The sequence below is a fragment of the Lactuca virosa genome, chromosome 3 (assembly GCF_052849685.1).
Source record: "Lactuca virosa cultivar CGN04683 chromosome 3, Lactuca_virosa_CGN04683_v6, whole genome shotgun sequence".
Lineage (NCBI taxonomy): Eukaryota > Viridiplantae > Streptophyta > Magnoliopsida > Asterales > Asteraceae > Lactuca > Lactuca virosa.
The window spans coordinates 264,396,624-264,412,122 of NC_136428.1; the positions used below are offsets into that span (position 1 = coordinate 264,396,624).

Sequence of the window (15,499 nt, forward strand, 5' to 3'; positions counted from 1 at the left end):
TTTGAAAGTTGTTCAAACCCATTGTAAAATTGTAATGATTTTTAATACTATGGTTGGTGTTGTCTTTTAACTTTTGCTATGAAAACCTTTATACTGCTACACCTCATGTTTCCGCTTTAGCGGGGTGTGACATGCATCCATGAATGTTAGTAACTCATGACCAACTGTAACGTCTATCATGAAGTCTATGCATGGTAGAGGGAAATGATCCTTGGGACAAACTTGTTGAGATCCGTTTAATGCACACATACTCTCTTTTTTCCATTCTTCTTTTGTACTATGACCACGTTGGCTAGCCATATTGGGAACTTCACTTCCTTGATCAATCCGATTTTAAGAAGTTTTTCTAATGCTTGTATGATTTGGTCTCTCTATATTGCGAACTTCCTTCTCTTTTGTTGTATTAGTCTGAAAGAAGGGTCAATATTAAGTTTATGGGTTATTCTATTTTTTCATATACCTATCATGTCCTCGTGCTTCCATGCAAATGTCTTGCTTCTAGCTCAGAGGAACTTTATTAGTTCATGTTCGACTAGTTTTGGTATTGAGGATCCTATCAGAACTTTGGCATCAGGATCCTCAAGGCTCAGAGGTACTTCCTTTACATCTTGCTCTCTTGTTCCTAGCATATATTCTGCCCCATGCTTTAATTGCTATGCTTGTCTTGGTATTGTTGAAGATTTCATCGAGGTCTTGTAGCATTATTTGGATTCTTGTTGATCACCTGTGATCCTTACTGTCCCCCATGGGGTGGGCATCTTCACACATTGATGATATGTTTATGGGACTGCCTTCATGTTGTGAATCCAGGGTCTACCTAGTATAACATTATAAGAGGATAATGTATTAGTTACATAAAAACATTGCATAGATTTTACCCGCTCAATGTATATAGGTAGCTTTATTTCGCCGACTGTATGTTTAGTTTTGCCACTGAATCCTATTGATACTGAGGATCTTTTGATTATTTCGGACTCTGGCATTCTCGTTCTCTTTTAAAGCATCCAATAGTATAATGTTGAATGAGGATCCTCCATCGACAATGATCCTTCTAAGAAATGGTTTACAATGTAAAGAATGATCACCACTCCGTCGTGGTGAGGATCCTGGATGTCTTGTCTATCTGCTTCGTCGAAGGTGATCTCCTTCTCATTTGTGATTGACTTATTCTTCAGTGGCCTTTCTTCTATTTTTTTTGTTTTTGACCCATTGGCTTGACTTTTTGCTACAGAATAAAAAGTACCACAAATGTCAGATCCTCCAAAGAGCACATTGATTTACTTGGCGTCAACAGGAGGGGATCTTGGCTTATTGAGGATCTTGTGAGGATCCTGATCTTTTTATTTGGACCTTTCCTTTCTTCTTCCATGGATTTCTTTGAGGTATCCTTTGCTTAAGAGGTAGCTGATCTCCTTCTTGAGAGCTATGCAATCCTTTGTGATATGACCAAAGTCTTCATGGTATGCACACTATTTGGATTTCTCTTTCCAAGTGGTGGATTTTTCTCCCTTCCTTGGTCATCTTGTTTTGTCGCCAAGATCCTGCATTGCAAATACTATGCCTGAAATATCCACAGAAAAGCAATAGTTAGTAATCTTACGAAATTCTTCTTCATCTCCTTCATCTTCAAGGGCATTAACCCTATGATGATCAGGTTTTGAGTATGGTTTTATCTTGTAGGATCTTTGTTCCGATGATTCGGCCTTTCTATTAGGGTGATCGTATGAGCTTGGTGGGTTGCACTTTTTTGGATCTCCTTGTCTTCTTTGATCCTTGTGAATCTAAATTCTCTCCTTCAGACCTCATCCATTCTATTGCATGGGGTCATTACAAGGTCTTCGTAGAAAGGAGAGCCCTTTTTTAAAACCCATTTTATAGGCTTCAACCGTAGTCACCATATCGATGTTGGGATACTCAGAGCTTCCCTTCCAAACCTGTTCACAAAAGTCCTAAAGGATTCCTTAGGATTCTGAACCACTTAATAAAGATCACTAGTGATCTTCTCGAATGTTCTACTACAAAAAAATTAATTGTTAAACAAATTAACTATGTGAGAAAATGAAGTAATAGAGTAAGGAGGAACATTAAGGAGCCATTTTAAGGCTGATCCTATAAGGGTCGAACCAAAACCCTTGCACAGGCAAGCTTCCTTCAAGCGTGTTGGAATATGGATGATCTCCATTTTTTCCCTATACTGTGTGACATGCTCCTCAGGATTTGTGGTCCCATCGTAAGGCTTCATGTTGGGCGTTTGGAAGCACTTTGGGACCTCGGTGTCAGGGATTGTAGGAGTGAATATCAAGATCATGTGGCTTGTGGGGGATACTTCCGGTATAGGTTGAACTACTCTATGCATACTTGAGATCATTTGTCTTAATTATTGAAACTCCTTAGCCATGATCGGGCTTAAACCTGTATCAAGGTCCATAGAGTTAGTAAGAAAGATATATTATCGACGAAGTTACATGGATCCTTGTTATTTGGAGTAAAGAAGGTTTTGCTGGGATCCTAGGTCGTATGGGCCAGCTCTCTTGGAGTTGCGCACCAAGCAGGAACAGAGGTCGGTATTGAGGATCCTATATCGCGGTGATTCGCTGAGGATCCCATGTTATCAAAGTTTAGGATCTTAGGCTGCAAGATCGAGGGTGCTGCTTCTTGAGGCTTATGGATTTCTGCCATCATTCTTTCCACTTCCTTGAGTATTGCTCTGTTATCCTCTTATTTTTGAGTGAATTGTCGTTCCAGTCTCCTCATCATAGCGAAGATTTGATTATTAGGAATCTGCACAGGAGGATCCTGAAGTTCTTGGGTAGCGACCAGAGAGGTGTTTTCTTCGGTGCGTCAGAGGCTTTCTTGGGGGATGTTCCTAGGGGTAGAGGAAGTTTTTTTTAGAGGAAATGGGAGTATGGAGGAGGAGGATATGGTCGGTTGTGTAGACATGATTTTCCGAAAGGTTTTGAACACCATGGCCCCATACTGGGCGCCAAATTGTTTTGGTCAAAAATCGATGAAGTGGATATCAACCAAGATCTATGAGAGGCTGTGGTGTTGTGAATAATGTGAGTGTTGAATTAAGATGAAAATAACACGAGCGGTTTACAAGGAAATCCCTTCATACTTGATAGGATCTCCGACATAAAACATTGAGAGGGGATAATGATCACCTTCCTTGATGATTTTATTGATATAAAACGATAAATACAAAGATAAATGTGTAAATGTAAGTACAAGTATCGTGGATGAGCTTAGTGTTTTTTTAGTGTGCTAGTTACATGTGATATTTATAGTCTAATGCTAATAACAAGAAGTCCAATAATTCCAGGATCCTCCAGAATCAGCATATGAACGTTATTTGACTTGGTATTTCGGGTCTTTTTCCTGGTTAAGATGACTCTCTGTTGAGAATACGTCTTGTGTTGTCTTGTTTTGCACATGTGAGAAAAATAAAGAGAATATAGCCGTTACAAGTGTTAGAAATATTAGTGATATTGGTCAGGATCATGGGATATGTTTAAGGACCCTGGTGCTTAAGAGGTATTTGAGGATCCTGAAGGATCCTGCCCTAAGAATACCAACCACTTTCCGTTCTTCTTTTGTACTACTACCACGTTGGCCTGCCACTTTGGGAATTTGACTTCCTTAATCATTAATGTCATAAGAAGTTTTCCAACTTCCTCTTGGATGATTTGGTTCCTTCAGGTTCGAAATTCCTTCTTTTTTGATATTTAGGAACTTCACTAGGCTTTGCTCAAGTTCTTCGGGTATCGAGGATCCTATAAGTACTTTGGCATCACGATCCTCAAGATCTAAGGGGACTGCCTTTCTGTCTTGGTCTTCTGCTTCTAATACGTCTTGTGCCCTTTGCTTTAATTCCTATGCTTTTCTTGGTATCGTGGAAGGCTTCATTGAGATTTTATAGCATTCTTTGGATTCTTGTTGATCATCGATGATCTTCACCGTTCCCTAGCGGGTAGGCATCCTGACACATTAGTGGTATGTTGACAGTACTGCTTTCATGTCATGGATCCAAGGCCTATCTAATATAACATTGTAGGAGAACAAAGCATCAATAACATAAAAGTGCGACTTAGTCTCTACTGAACCTTACCCCTTCGATATAGATAGGTAGTTTGATCTCCCCGATCGTATGCTTCATGTCTCTACTGAACCTTATCAACATTGAGGATTTTTTTATTATCTCAGATCCCGAGATATTCATCATGGTCAAAGTGTCTAAGAGTATGATGTTTATCGAGGATCCTCCATCTACCAGGATCCGTCACACCCCCAGCCGAGGCGGCAAAATATGTCGGGATGTGCGACTTAGTTCATGGATCACAAGCAAATTTAATATACATCACAAGTTACAACAATAACAACATAGAAGTTACATTCCACTTTAATGTTAGAATACAAGGTTCATAATAATATTAAATTCACTAATTTGCCTTAATAGATAGGCCGATATAACGAATACTTGGATAAAAATATGTTGCCCGAAGTCCATGAACGTTTCTCCTGCTAAGAACTGGTTCAATGATCTCCTGAGAATACATATAATTTGAGATTCAACACAAAGGTTGGTGAGAGTTACAGGTTTTCTGCTAACTGCAGTAATGATACTTTAAAAGTATAGAAATTATTCCTTTAGTAATTACAACCCTGTTGAAAATGTTTGAAGAGAATTCAAAGTAAATCCATACTTCAAATGCTTGATAAACAGAGAAACCGAATCCGTGGTTTCTAGGTAAAGAGATCCAATTGTTGTTTATAGTGAGTCCTATAACCAAAGTATGTGACTGAAGTACCCCTTACAACGCTTCATTGGATGTAGTAGAAATGAATAAGATATTTATCACGCGTTTCAATTGATCGGTCGAGGTTGTAGCTAGAAACCATAGGTGCGGGTGTCAACCCATATAGATCTATACATACATATCTCAGCTCTTAATATTAACGGTTATAGTGGTATGGGTATCCTAAGTATTCTTGCACTTAGGTAATGAATAATATCTCACTCATAAGGCCCTTAACTAAGGTTTATCATGAAAAGCCGAGTATGCTCGATAGGAAAATTCAAATAAGTGGGAAATCCCAAGGTAGTGTACACAAGTACGTAAATGATTTCAAGATATGAGTTTGATAACTCGTATATATATATATATATATATATATATATATATATATATATATATATATATATATATATATATATATCTATATATATGACATAAGGTTGTAACTTTTTATGAACATGAAATACTACGAAGGTTGTAACTTTTTATGACATAAGTTTTATACATACTTTGTCATAAAATCATAGTATTTTTGTAGTAGAATAATATGTTGTCTTGATTAGTTGCATTATTTAAATACAACTATAACTTATCTATATAGAACATACTTATCACTAGTTTATCTCTAAATGCAGTATTATTTAACAAAATAATATTTATAAACTAGTTTTGAAACCGATAAATGTTTGTCACGAACAATAAATATATATAGGACACGTATTCTTCCCTAAAACGTAAAAGTATTAAAAAGGGGGTCTTAAACATTCACTTTCATAGCGTGAACGAGATTTGTAGTGTCAAACTTGTCGTGAAAATTGCTACGTGCCGTTCCTTGCTCTTAAAACGAAGCACCGGGTATATTTATGTTACCTAATAAAACCAAAAGGGTAGTTTTGGTATTAATTATTATATATAGGGCGGTTTCCGTTAACACATATGACAACGGTGGTGGAGTTCGAGTCTCACCCTGCTTGGTGGTGGCCGGAGATTCTCGGTGGCAGCAGGAAGTGTTAGAATTGAAGAGAAGAGATAGACAACAGATTTAACTATAAAATACTTTCTTTATTAGATAATCATCAATTCTTACTGAACACGGAACAATACATATTTATATGTACATTACAGAACCGACACAACAAATCAAAGGAGCCGGTTGACAAATAACTTCCATAACCTATATAACTAACTAAATAACTGCCATGGACCCGGTTTAGGTCTAGCTTATATTTAATATTCCCCCTTAAGCTAGACTGGATGAACACCCAACATTTCACTTAAACGATTGAAGTTTCCCACTTGTAAGGCTTTAGTAAATGTATCCGCAAGTTGTTTCTTGGTGTTGTAGAAGCGAACTTCAATTTCCCTGTTGTTGACCAATTCTCGAATGAAGTGATATTTAATCCTGATGTGCTTACTTTTTCCATGAAATACCGGATTTTTAGTTAATGCGATGGCAGATCGGTTGTCACAATAGATCATTGTTGGGTCCTCCTGAGGTATTCCCAATTCCTTCAGAATTAACCGAATCCACAAAGCTTGACATCCTGCAATAGACAAAGACATATACTCCGCCTCTGCAGAGGATAAAGCTACGACAGTTTGTTTCTTAGATTTCCAGGAAACTGCTCCTGTACCCATGTTAAATACATATCCAGCGGTGCTCCTGCTATCATCAAGATTCCCCCCAAAATCACTGTCGCTAAAACCTTTTAACTTGAAGTCTTTAGTCCTTGAGTATGTAATTCCATGGTCAATTGAGCCCTTCACAAACCTTAAAATTCGTTACCCTGCTTCCCAATGGTCTATTCTTGGAGATTCCATGAAGCGACTTATTAAACTTACAGAATAAGTGATGTCGGGACGAGTTGCAGTCAGGTACATAAGGCTCCCTACTAAGCTTCTATATAGTTGAGTGTCTACCATCTTTCCTTGTGAATCTCTTGAGAGCTTTAAGCTAAATTCCATGGGCGTAGGGGAGGTTGAAGCATTGTGCATGTTGAATTTAGCAATAAGCCTTTTGCATATTTCTTTTGAGAGATGGATATTTTATGTTTTTCTTGCTTAACCTCTATTCCAAGGAAGTAGTGGAGTAGACCCATGTCTGGCATCTCAAGCTCAACTTTCATTGAATCCTTGAATTCTTTTATCAATGCGCAAGAATCTCCTATAAAAACTAAGTCGTCAACATAGAGACATACAAGAAGCATGTTACCTTTGGTTGCCTTGATATATAAGGTATGTTCATGTACACATTTCTTGAAACCATGAGTGGTGAAATAACTATCAATCCTGCTGTACCAAGCGCGTGGCGCCTGCTTCAATCCATATAAGGCCTTCTTCAGGCGACACACCTTGTGCTCTTCCCCTTTCTTGATGTATCCAGGGGGTTGGTCGATGTAGACTTCTTCACTAAGAAAACCATTCAAGAATGCTGATTTTACGTCCATTTGGTAGACTTCCCAACCGAACTGTGCAGCAAACGATAACACTAAGCGAATGGTTTCTAACCGAATTACTGGAGCAAATACTTCATTGTAGTCTACACCAAACTTTTGTTTGTACCCCTTCACGACTAATCTGGCTTTGTGCCTGTCAACTTCTCCGTCTTTGTTGAATTTTGTCTTATATACCCATTTTACCCCTATAGGTTTGTGGTTATTTGGAGGGTCAACCATATCCCATGTTTCATTTTTTAAGATTGCTTTTATTTCTTCGTTCATTTCATGCTTCCAAATGTCTTGTTGATGTGCATCCTCAAAACACAAAGGGTCAGCATCAGAAAATAGCACAAAGTCGACAACATCATCAAAATTCAATGGTTGTGTATTTGCATATAAATCTTCTATAGTTCTTAACTTCTTTGGCGTACTTTCAGGAGAAGACAAATGAGAGTTAGAACTTGTCACCGTGTTATCTGGGGTTGATACTGACCTGTTTGAGGGGCTGGATAAGTTTGGATCCTCGTGGTTATCCTTTGAGGTCGTTTTGGTAAAATCGCTATCAACAACTTGGCTGGCTTTATTATCTTCAGGTTGGCAATCAATCCATGACTTTTTCTCATAAAAAACGACATCTCTACTAAATATTGTTTCTTTAGTGATGGGATTGTAAAGCTTGTATGCCTTAGAGTTTTCACTGTAGCCCACAAATATGGCCTTCTCTGACTTGTTATCTAATTTCTATCTTCTTTGGTCTGGAATGTGCGAATATGCTATACATCCAAAGGTTCTAAGATGCTTGACACTTGGTTTGTACCCACTCCATGCTTCCTGAGGCGTTATGTCAGAGAGACTCTGTCACACCCCCAAACCAGAACGGTAGAATCGTTCGAGGGCGGATGACTTCATGTAGTATCGTAACAGTTGAATACATAGTAAAGAAAGTAAACCAACCATCCTATATATAATTTAAAAGTTACATCGTTGAATAATGCTTGTTTCAAAACAAATTACAATATGATGTCAAAATGAGTTTAAAACTGACGCCTTAGCGTCACTTCTCCAAAAGCTGAAGTTACCTGTATTACTGAATCCCTGAGAAATACAAGTAGATTTGAAAGAGTAGATCATCATTTAAGCTGGTGAGTTCATAAGTATTTAATGTTAATGTTTGTATAAATCTGAATGAAATTGTTTGTATATGTTTGAAAACTCCTAGAAAATCCTATATTTCCTACTAGTATAAGAGTAGTCTTCTGCCAAGACCCAACTGATTTGAATGTTTGCTTTTAGAAATCCAATGTTTTTCCATAAATATGTGGTAGTTTAAAAGTTCCAAAACTGAAATGCAAAAGTGTTTTTCATGCCTAGAATAGTAGATTTATGTATGTAAAAAATCACTAAGGCATTTGATAACCCCGTAAATCAACGTGTTTTTAATACTCCATGTGAGTTTTATAATCAACGTGTTTTAATACTCCAGACTGCCCGTAACAACGTTCTTCAGGCGTTAGAATGTTATGATGATTGTCACCCCAGACTTTCCGGTCTAACTGTGGCTAACAGTTTAGGTGCGGGATTGTCAATCCCGTATAGATCTATACACAAGAATCACGCTCTCCCTACAAGAGATTATGGTATATAATACAAGACTTTAACTGCATACTTGAAAGTACGTGAAGTTGAATGTCTCACAAAACTTAGTATCAAATAGATTTAGGTATGAAAAGTCCATTTGTTCTTGTATATGAAAGTATTCCCTTGACATAGTATTTATAGTATGTGAAATCTCATGAATATCTAGTAAACTATACCTATTATAGTTTTTCCAAAAGTGTGATTCGTTTGTATATAAACCCTAGTGTAGTGTCAACTTTGTATGTAAAGTATAACATTTGTAATAACATTATTGAACATTTATACTCAAAATATAAACAAAGTGTCTCATATTTACTTAACAACATGTTTCATCCCAAAAAGGACCAAGTGTTCTCGTGATATGTTGTATGTGAATGTTTTCGTATGATAGTTATAAATCACATATGATTGATTATAACAAAAAGTATAACAAAAGATTTATGTAATTCACATGAGGATAATCGTGTGTTTACTTGTATTCCCCCCCCCCCTTAAAAGTGTATAAAAGCATTTACAAAGCATTTGAAAACGTAGTTATAGGGGTATGAACTCATTTGATAGAGTGAAGATGGTGAGATGAAAATGGAGCAGAACTTCGACAGGAGAAAGCGGATTTTCTCGGAATTCTCGGGAATTCTCGAGAGTGTAAGACCTTCCTTCGGAACTTGGATGCGAAGACCGGGGCTTTAGGATGGCTTCGGGGGTTAAAACGCAGAGCTTCGGCACGAGAAAGGTAAGAACTGAGCAACTAAACTCGGAAACCCTCGAGATCTATTTATAGGCCAACTTTTGGGGTCTCACGTCGTGAGTATGGGCTTGCTCATGTCGTGAGTTTTGATCTTATCCTCCTCCTAGCACGCGACGTCTGCTGACAGCTCTGGAACCCATCAATCACAGACTCACGTCGTGCGTCTTATGGCTCACGTCATGAGCTGTCTGACAACTTCGGTTTTCGTGTCTCGAACTTGTAAAATCCGTAACTTCCGCGTACGAGCTCCGTTTTTGACATTATTTATATGCATGCGTAGGTGAGATTATACTCTACAACTTTCGTTTAGACTTCGTCGGCTAATTTTGACTTTATTTTTTTATGTTATATTTTTAACAGGTCGGGACTGGAAAAGTCCGTTAAAAATCCATAACTTCTTCATTCGATGTCCGTTTTCGTCATACTTTTCACCGTTGCACTACTATTGTTGAGATCTTCGATTCTCATTTAGGTTGTTTCGGCCAAAAGTCTCTCGATCTCTAGTTCGAGTTTTTAGCTGTCTACTGCTATGTCCGAAACTTCGAAAAATCCTAACTTTCTCATACGAAGTCAGATTTGAACGTTTTTTTCACGTACGTTTACGGTTTAATGAAATCTATAACTTTCATTTAGATACCTAAGGCTAAAAGTTATTGTATTGAAACTTCGCGTTTTACGTTCAACAGTATTGACGGTTTTGCTTTGTATCTTAGGTTGGTCATAACTTCTTCGTTATAACTCGGATTTTAGTGTTCTTTATATTTCTGAAAACCTTGACATGATAACTATCTTTTTAGGCAACCCAATAGAGACTTTTGAACATTTTATATTTTTTTTTGTCGATAATTTCATTATATCCAAAGAGATTACAATTTTTGACTTTTTAGGTCCTTACATTGATTCGAAATATCGGGTTGTCACAGACTCTTTGTTGATGGCCTATTCAGCAAATAAGTTGCACATGCCACGGCTTCTGCCCAATATTCTTTTGCTAAACCTTTGCTTTTCAACATGCATCGTGCCATCTCGATCAATGTCCGGTTTTTTCTTTCCGCCACTCCATTTTGTTGGGGTGTGTATCGGGTAGTAAGTTGGTGATGTATCCGGTTTTCTTTCAAGAACTCTTGAAATAGAATAGAATTGTACTCGCCTCCTCGATCCGATCGGATGGATTTTATTAAGTGTTCACTTTGTCTTTCCACGAGAACCTTGAAACCTTTAAATAATCCAAAAACTTCTGACTTTTCTTTCATGAAATAAGTCTATAGTTTCCTACTATAGTCGTCTATGAACGTGAGTATATATCTACTGCCTCCAATAGAGGTGGTCCTCATTGGTCCACAAACATCTGAGTGCACCAGTTCTAAAGGCTTTGATGCTCTCCATGTTGCTTCTTGAGGGAAATATTCCTTGGAATGTTTTCCTATCAAACATTCTTCACATGTCTCTTCACTCTTACTGATACTTGGCAGCCCACGTACAAGTTTATGTCTATGCATGTAAGATAAATATCCATAGTTTATGTGTCCAAACCTTTGGTGCCAAAGTAGAGGTGTTGGTTGTGTGGATACAGTGAAAGAGAAAATGGACTCATCTTGAAATTTTAATGGAAACATTTTGTTTGCCGTCATGTGTATCCTTCCAATTGGTTTGCCACTTGAATCTTTGATCTCACAAGCTTTGTTTCGAAAATGTATATCATACCCTTTAAGGAGTAATTGTCCCACGCTTAAAAGATTGTACTGTAACCCTGGAACGAAATACACGCTGGGTATTTTCTTTTCCCAGTTTTTTGTTTTGATGGTAATGTCTCCAATTCCATGCACGTTCAGTTTCTTCTTATCTCCTGTACGTACCTCTTTCACAAAAGATGTATCCAAACTAGCAAAGATACTCTTGTTTCCTGACATGTGGTTGCTACATCCGCTGTCAATATACCAAATGTCTTCTGTGGGTATTTCTTCTGTACTGAGCATCATGAACATCGTGTCTCCTTCATCACTGTCTTCTTTATGTATAAAAGTAAACCCTTTCTTCTCATCCGCCAATCTTTTTCTACAGTACTTGATTGTATGTCCCGTCTTTTGACAATAGTAACATTGTAATTGTGAGGATGATGATTTTCCACGTCCTTTTGATTTACTCTGTTCTTGGTTCGGGTCTTTGTGATTGTTATAAAATCTTCCTTGATTTGAAGATTGCAGTTGAAATGCTTGTTCAATCGCAGGTGAATCAAATTGATTCATTCGTAACTCGTGTGATTGTAGAGTACCCAACAGGTTTTCTAATGACAGAAGTGAGAGATCTTTCTATTCTTCAATGGCTACGACCACATACTCAAACTTCCGGGTAAGGCTTCTCAAGATCTTTTCAACTCCTCTTGTGTCGTCTATATGTTCTCCATTTAAACGTAATTGATTCAATAATAGGATAACACGGTTATAGTATTCTTCCACAGATTCTGTCTCTTTCATTCGTATATTGTCGAATTCGCATCTTAAAGTCTGAAGTCTGACAATTTTTACTCTTTCTTCTCCACGATAGGTTTTGTGCAGTGTGTCCCAGGCATTCTTAGAAGAGGTTGAGGAAGATATTCTTTCGAAAATTGTTTCATCCACGGCTTGAAAAATGAAGAAGAGTGCCTTTTTGTCTCTTCTTTTGCTGTTCTTGATTTCTTCCATTTGTTCATCTGTGAGTTCGTCCTCATCATCAGGATCTTCAAGACCATCCTCGATGATATCCCAGAGATCCAGTGATTCAAACAAGACTTTCAACTGTATACTCCAGTGGTAGTAATTTCTTCCGTTAAGTTTGGGCAATTGTGGATGAATGTTGTTTATGTTAGACGCTATGCATGCTTTGCTCTGATACCAATATGTTAGAATTGAAGAGAAGAGATAGACAACAGATTTAACTATAAAATACTTTCTTTATTAGATAATCATCAATTCTTACTGAACACGGAACAATACATATTTATATGTATATTACAGAACCGACACAACAAATCAAAGGAGTCGGTTGACAAATAACTTCCATAACCTATATAACTAACTAAATAACTGCCATGGACCCGGTTTAGGTCTAGCTTATATTTAATAGCAAGCAGTGGTAGTCAGCGGTCGATGGTGGTGTGCGGCAAGGGGCTGCTCAGACGGCCTTCTGCTGCTTCGTTTCTACTGAAATTCGGCGGGAAAGACGAGAGGTGGAGGGGAGAAACTTGGTGTTCCTCCCAACTTCCACAACAGTGGTGGTGGGTTACGGCTGGAAGGTGGCGTTGGGTGGTGTTCAGTGTTCACAGCAACAGTAATGGTGGTGGTGACTAATTATCGGAATAGGAGAGGGAAATAGGGGGTTGTTAGTCGATAACGATGGCCAATGGTGGTGATTCACGATAGTCCAACTTCACCGGTGGTGGTTCTATGATGGAGTAGTTGTGGTGCAGGGGTGATGTAGTGGTCGTGTTGGTGATGAGAGTGCAAGCTTTCCTTTATAACCAACTAACCCTAAACATGGAGGTGGAGGTTGTGAACGGGTTCAAGAAGAAGAAAACAAAAGCTTTCATAAATTTTCGTATGATGTCATTTAATCAGGAAGAAAATAAGTTTGGTGTTTTCCCTCGTTTGCTAGCTTTGACTTTTACAAGTCGAGAGAGATAGAGACATGAGGGAGAGAGAGAGAGAATCACGTAAGAGGGGCTGGCCATTGTTTTTATTTATTTATTTATTTATTTACCAGAAAGGGTAATACTTCATTAGGTATTTAAATTGCCTTATAAACGATTTTCGTTTTGCGTGTCCGATTCTCGGTGTCAGATAATTTTTCCGATTGTGCCGAATGATAAATTTTAATTTCAGGGTTTCAAAAAACCAAACGGATAAATTTTTGGAGTTGTCTAACTCCGTGAAATAGTGTCTGAAGTTTCGTGTCTAATAGGTCTGAAACGTCTGATTTTTCTAACTTTTACAAATATTTTTACTAAATGTATTTCGAGTAGTATATAAAATATTAAGCCGTAGTTTGAGTCCAAAAACGCTTTTAGAATTTCCATCTGAGGTATGCAAGTGCCTCAACGGATCGAAACGGTTTATGAAATCTAAAACAATATTATTTCCGTTTGGTTTCTTAAAACGGTCGAATTTTTTGCCTACAGACTCCGTTTTGGACGTTCTTTATATATCCGAGATCAGGGAAACATGTACTATGTGTTTAGAATATTTTTTTTGTCCACAAACGTTTAATACACAATTTCAGTTTTTCAGACGTTAACTCGTTTTACAGTTTGTGCTTTAAGATTCGTTTGGCATTTTCCGGGATGTCACATTACCTCCCCATTAAAGTAATTTTGTCCCAAAATTATCTACTTCCTACTACTATTTCGTTCCACTGGTGGAGGGAGTACCGCTGAGCAGTTATGAGTACTTCTGCTTCATCTGGTCTTCGCGTTCCCAAGTAAACTCCGACCCTCTACGTGAGTTCCATCGGACTTTTACTATAGGTATGCGGCTTTGTTTCAGGCGTTTGATTTCTCTATCGGTGATCTCCACTGGTTCTTCTATAAAGTGAAATTTAGTGTTGACTTGGATCTCATCGAGAGGAATGACGAAGTTTTCATCAGAAAGACACTTCTTGAGGTTACACACGTGGAAGGTATCGTGGACTTTGTTGAGTTCTTAAGGTATCTTGAGCTTGTAGGCCACCGGACCAACCCTTGCTAGGATTTAAAAAGGTCCGATGTATCGGGGATTCAGCTTACCTCGTTTTCGAAATCTAAGGACACCTTTCTATGGTGCGACTTTCAGTAGAACCCGGTCTCCTAATTCAAATTCTAGGAGCTTACGTCTCACGTCAGTATAGCTTTTCTGACGACTGCGTGAAGCGTTTAACATTTCCTTGATCTGAACAATCTTTTATGTGGTTTCCTGAATGAATTTGGGGTCAGTACGTAAATTATCTCCAACACGCTTTCTAGCCAGTTGGGTATCTCAAACTTCTGTCCAGCATAGCGTAGAATGGCGTTTGCGTCCGTACAAGGCGTCGAATGGGGGAGTCTGTATGTTGGTTTGATAACTATTGTTATATGAAAACTCAACTAGCGGTAAATGAATATTTTATGCATTACCGAAGTCTATCACACAAGCATGAAGCATGTCTTCTAGAGTTAGTATCGTCATTTCGCTCTGTCCATCCGTTTGAGGACGGTATGCAGTACTTATGGCTAGTTTGGTTCCTAGAGATCTCTGCAATGTTTTCCAAAATATGGAAGTGAATCTGCTATCTCGGTCTGAGATAATAGTGTTGGGTTTTATGTACTCTAACATTCATGTGGTGCATATACAACCCTAATGCTTTGGATCTAAGTTTTGTCCAGTTGTACATGCAATAAAATTATCAAAAGCATGAAGCCTACAACTAGCATACAATTTGATATTTGAAACATAAAAACTGGTTGGAAGAATACCTCTTAGTTTTAGCATGTAGAATTTGTCCTTTCAAGAGCTTAGCACGTCAAGTGTGATGCCTCAAACGGTTCACTAGACACCATGAACAAAAGATGAATATGAGAGAAAAGTTATGAAGCTCAAATAGGCTAGGCTTACACCTTAGGAGTCTTGGGGCTGATTTTGCAAGCTTAGGGGTTCAATATATAGTTTGGAATTCCTAGGTTTCAACTTGTAAACCCTAATGACCTTGGGCTTTTAATCCAATAACTCATTAGCCTTATAGACTAACACTTCATGGACTTTCACATAAACTTAGTCCATCACTAATCAATCATGGATCATTGGCCCAAACTATATGTGTCACTAATTTACATAATCACTCCCCGTTAATTTAATTAGTCTCTTTTGATCACTAAATTAATTCCAAATTAATTC

General features: G+C 37.9%; 2 protein-coding genes across 2 annotated transcripts; both read right to left on the minus strand.

Annotated features, from left to right (window-relative positions):
• Positions 1-6,745: 6,745 nt before the first annotated feature.
• LOC145164582 (uncharacterized) lies at positions 6,746-11,866 on the minus strand. The gene is made up of 2 exons (XM_079083294.1): positions 10,979-11,866; positions 6,746-7,846 (listed from the first exon to the last, which is right to left on the minus strand). Exons 1-2 carry the CDS (start codon positions 11,864-11,866, stop codon positions 6,746-6,748), a joined length of 1,989 nt encoding a protein of 662 aa, XP_078939420.1.
• A 63-nt stretch (positions 11,867-11,929) lies between these two features.
• On the minus strand, positions 11,930-12,594 carry LOC145164583 (uncharacterized). Its single transcript, XM_079083295.1, has 2 exons — positions 12,576-12,594; positions 11,930-12,534 (listed from the first exon to the last, which is right to left on the minus strand). Exons 1-2 carry the CDS (start codon positions 12,592-12,594, stop codon positions 11,930-11,932), a joined length of 624 nt encoding a protein of 207 aa, XP_078939421.1.
• Between the last annotated feature and the right edge of the window lie 2,905 nt (positions 12,595-15,499).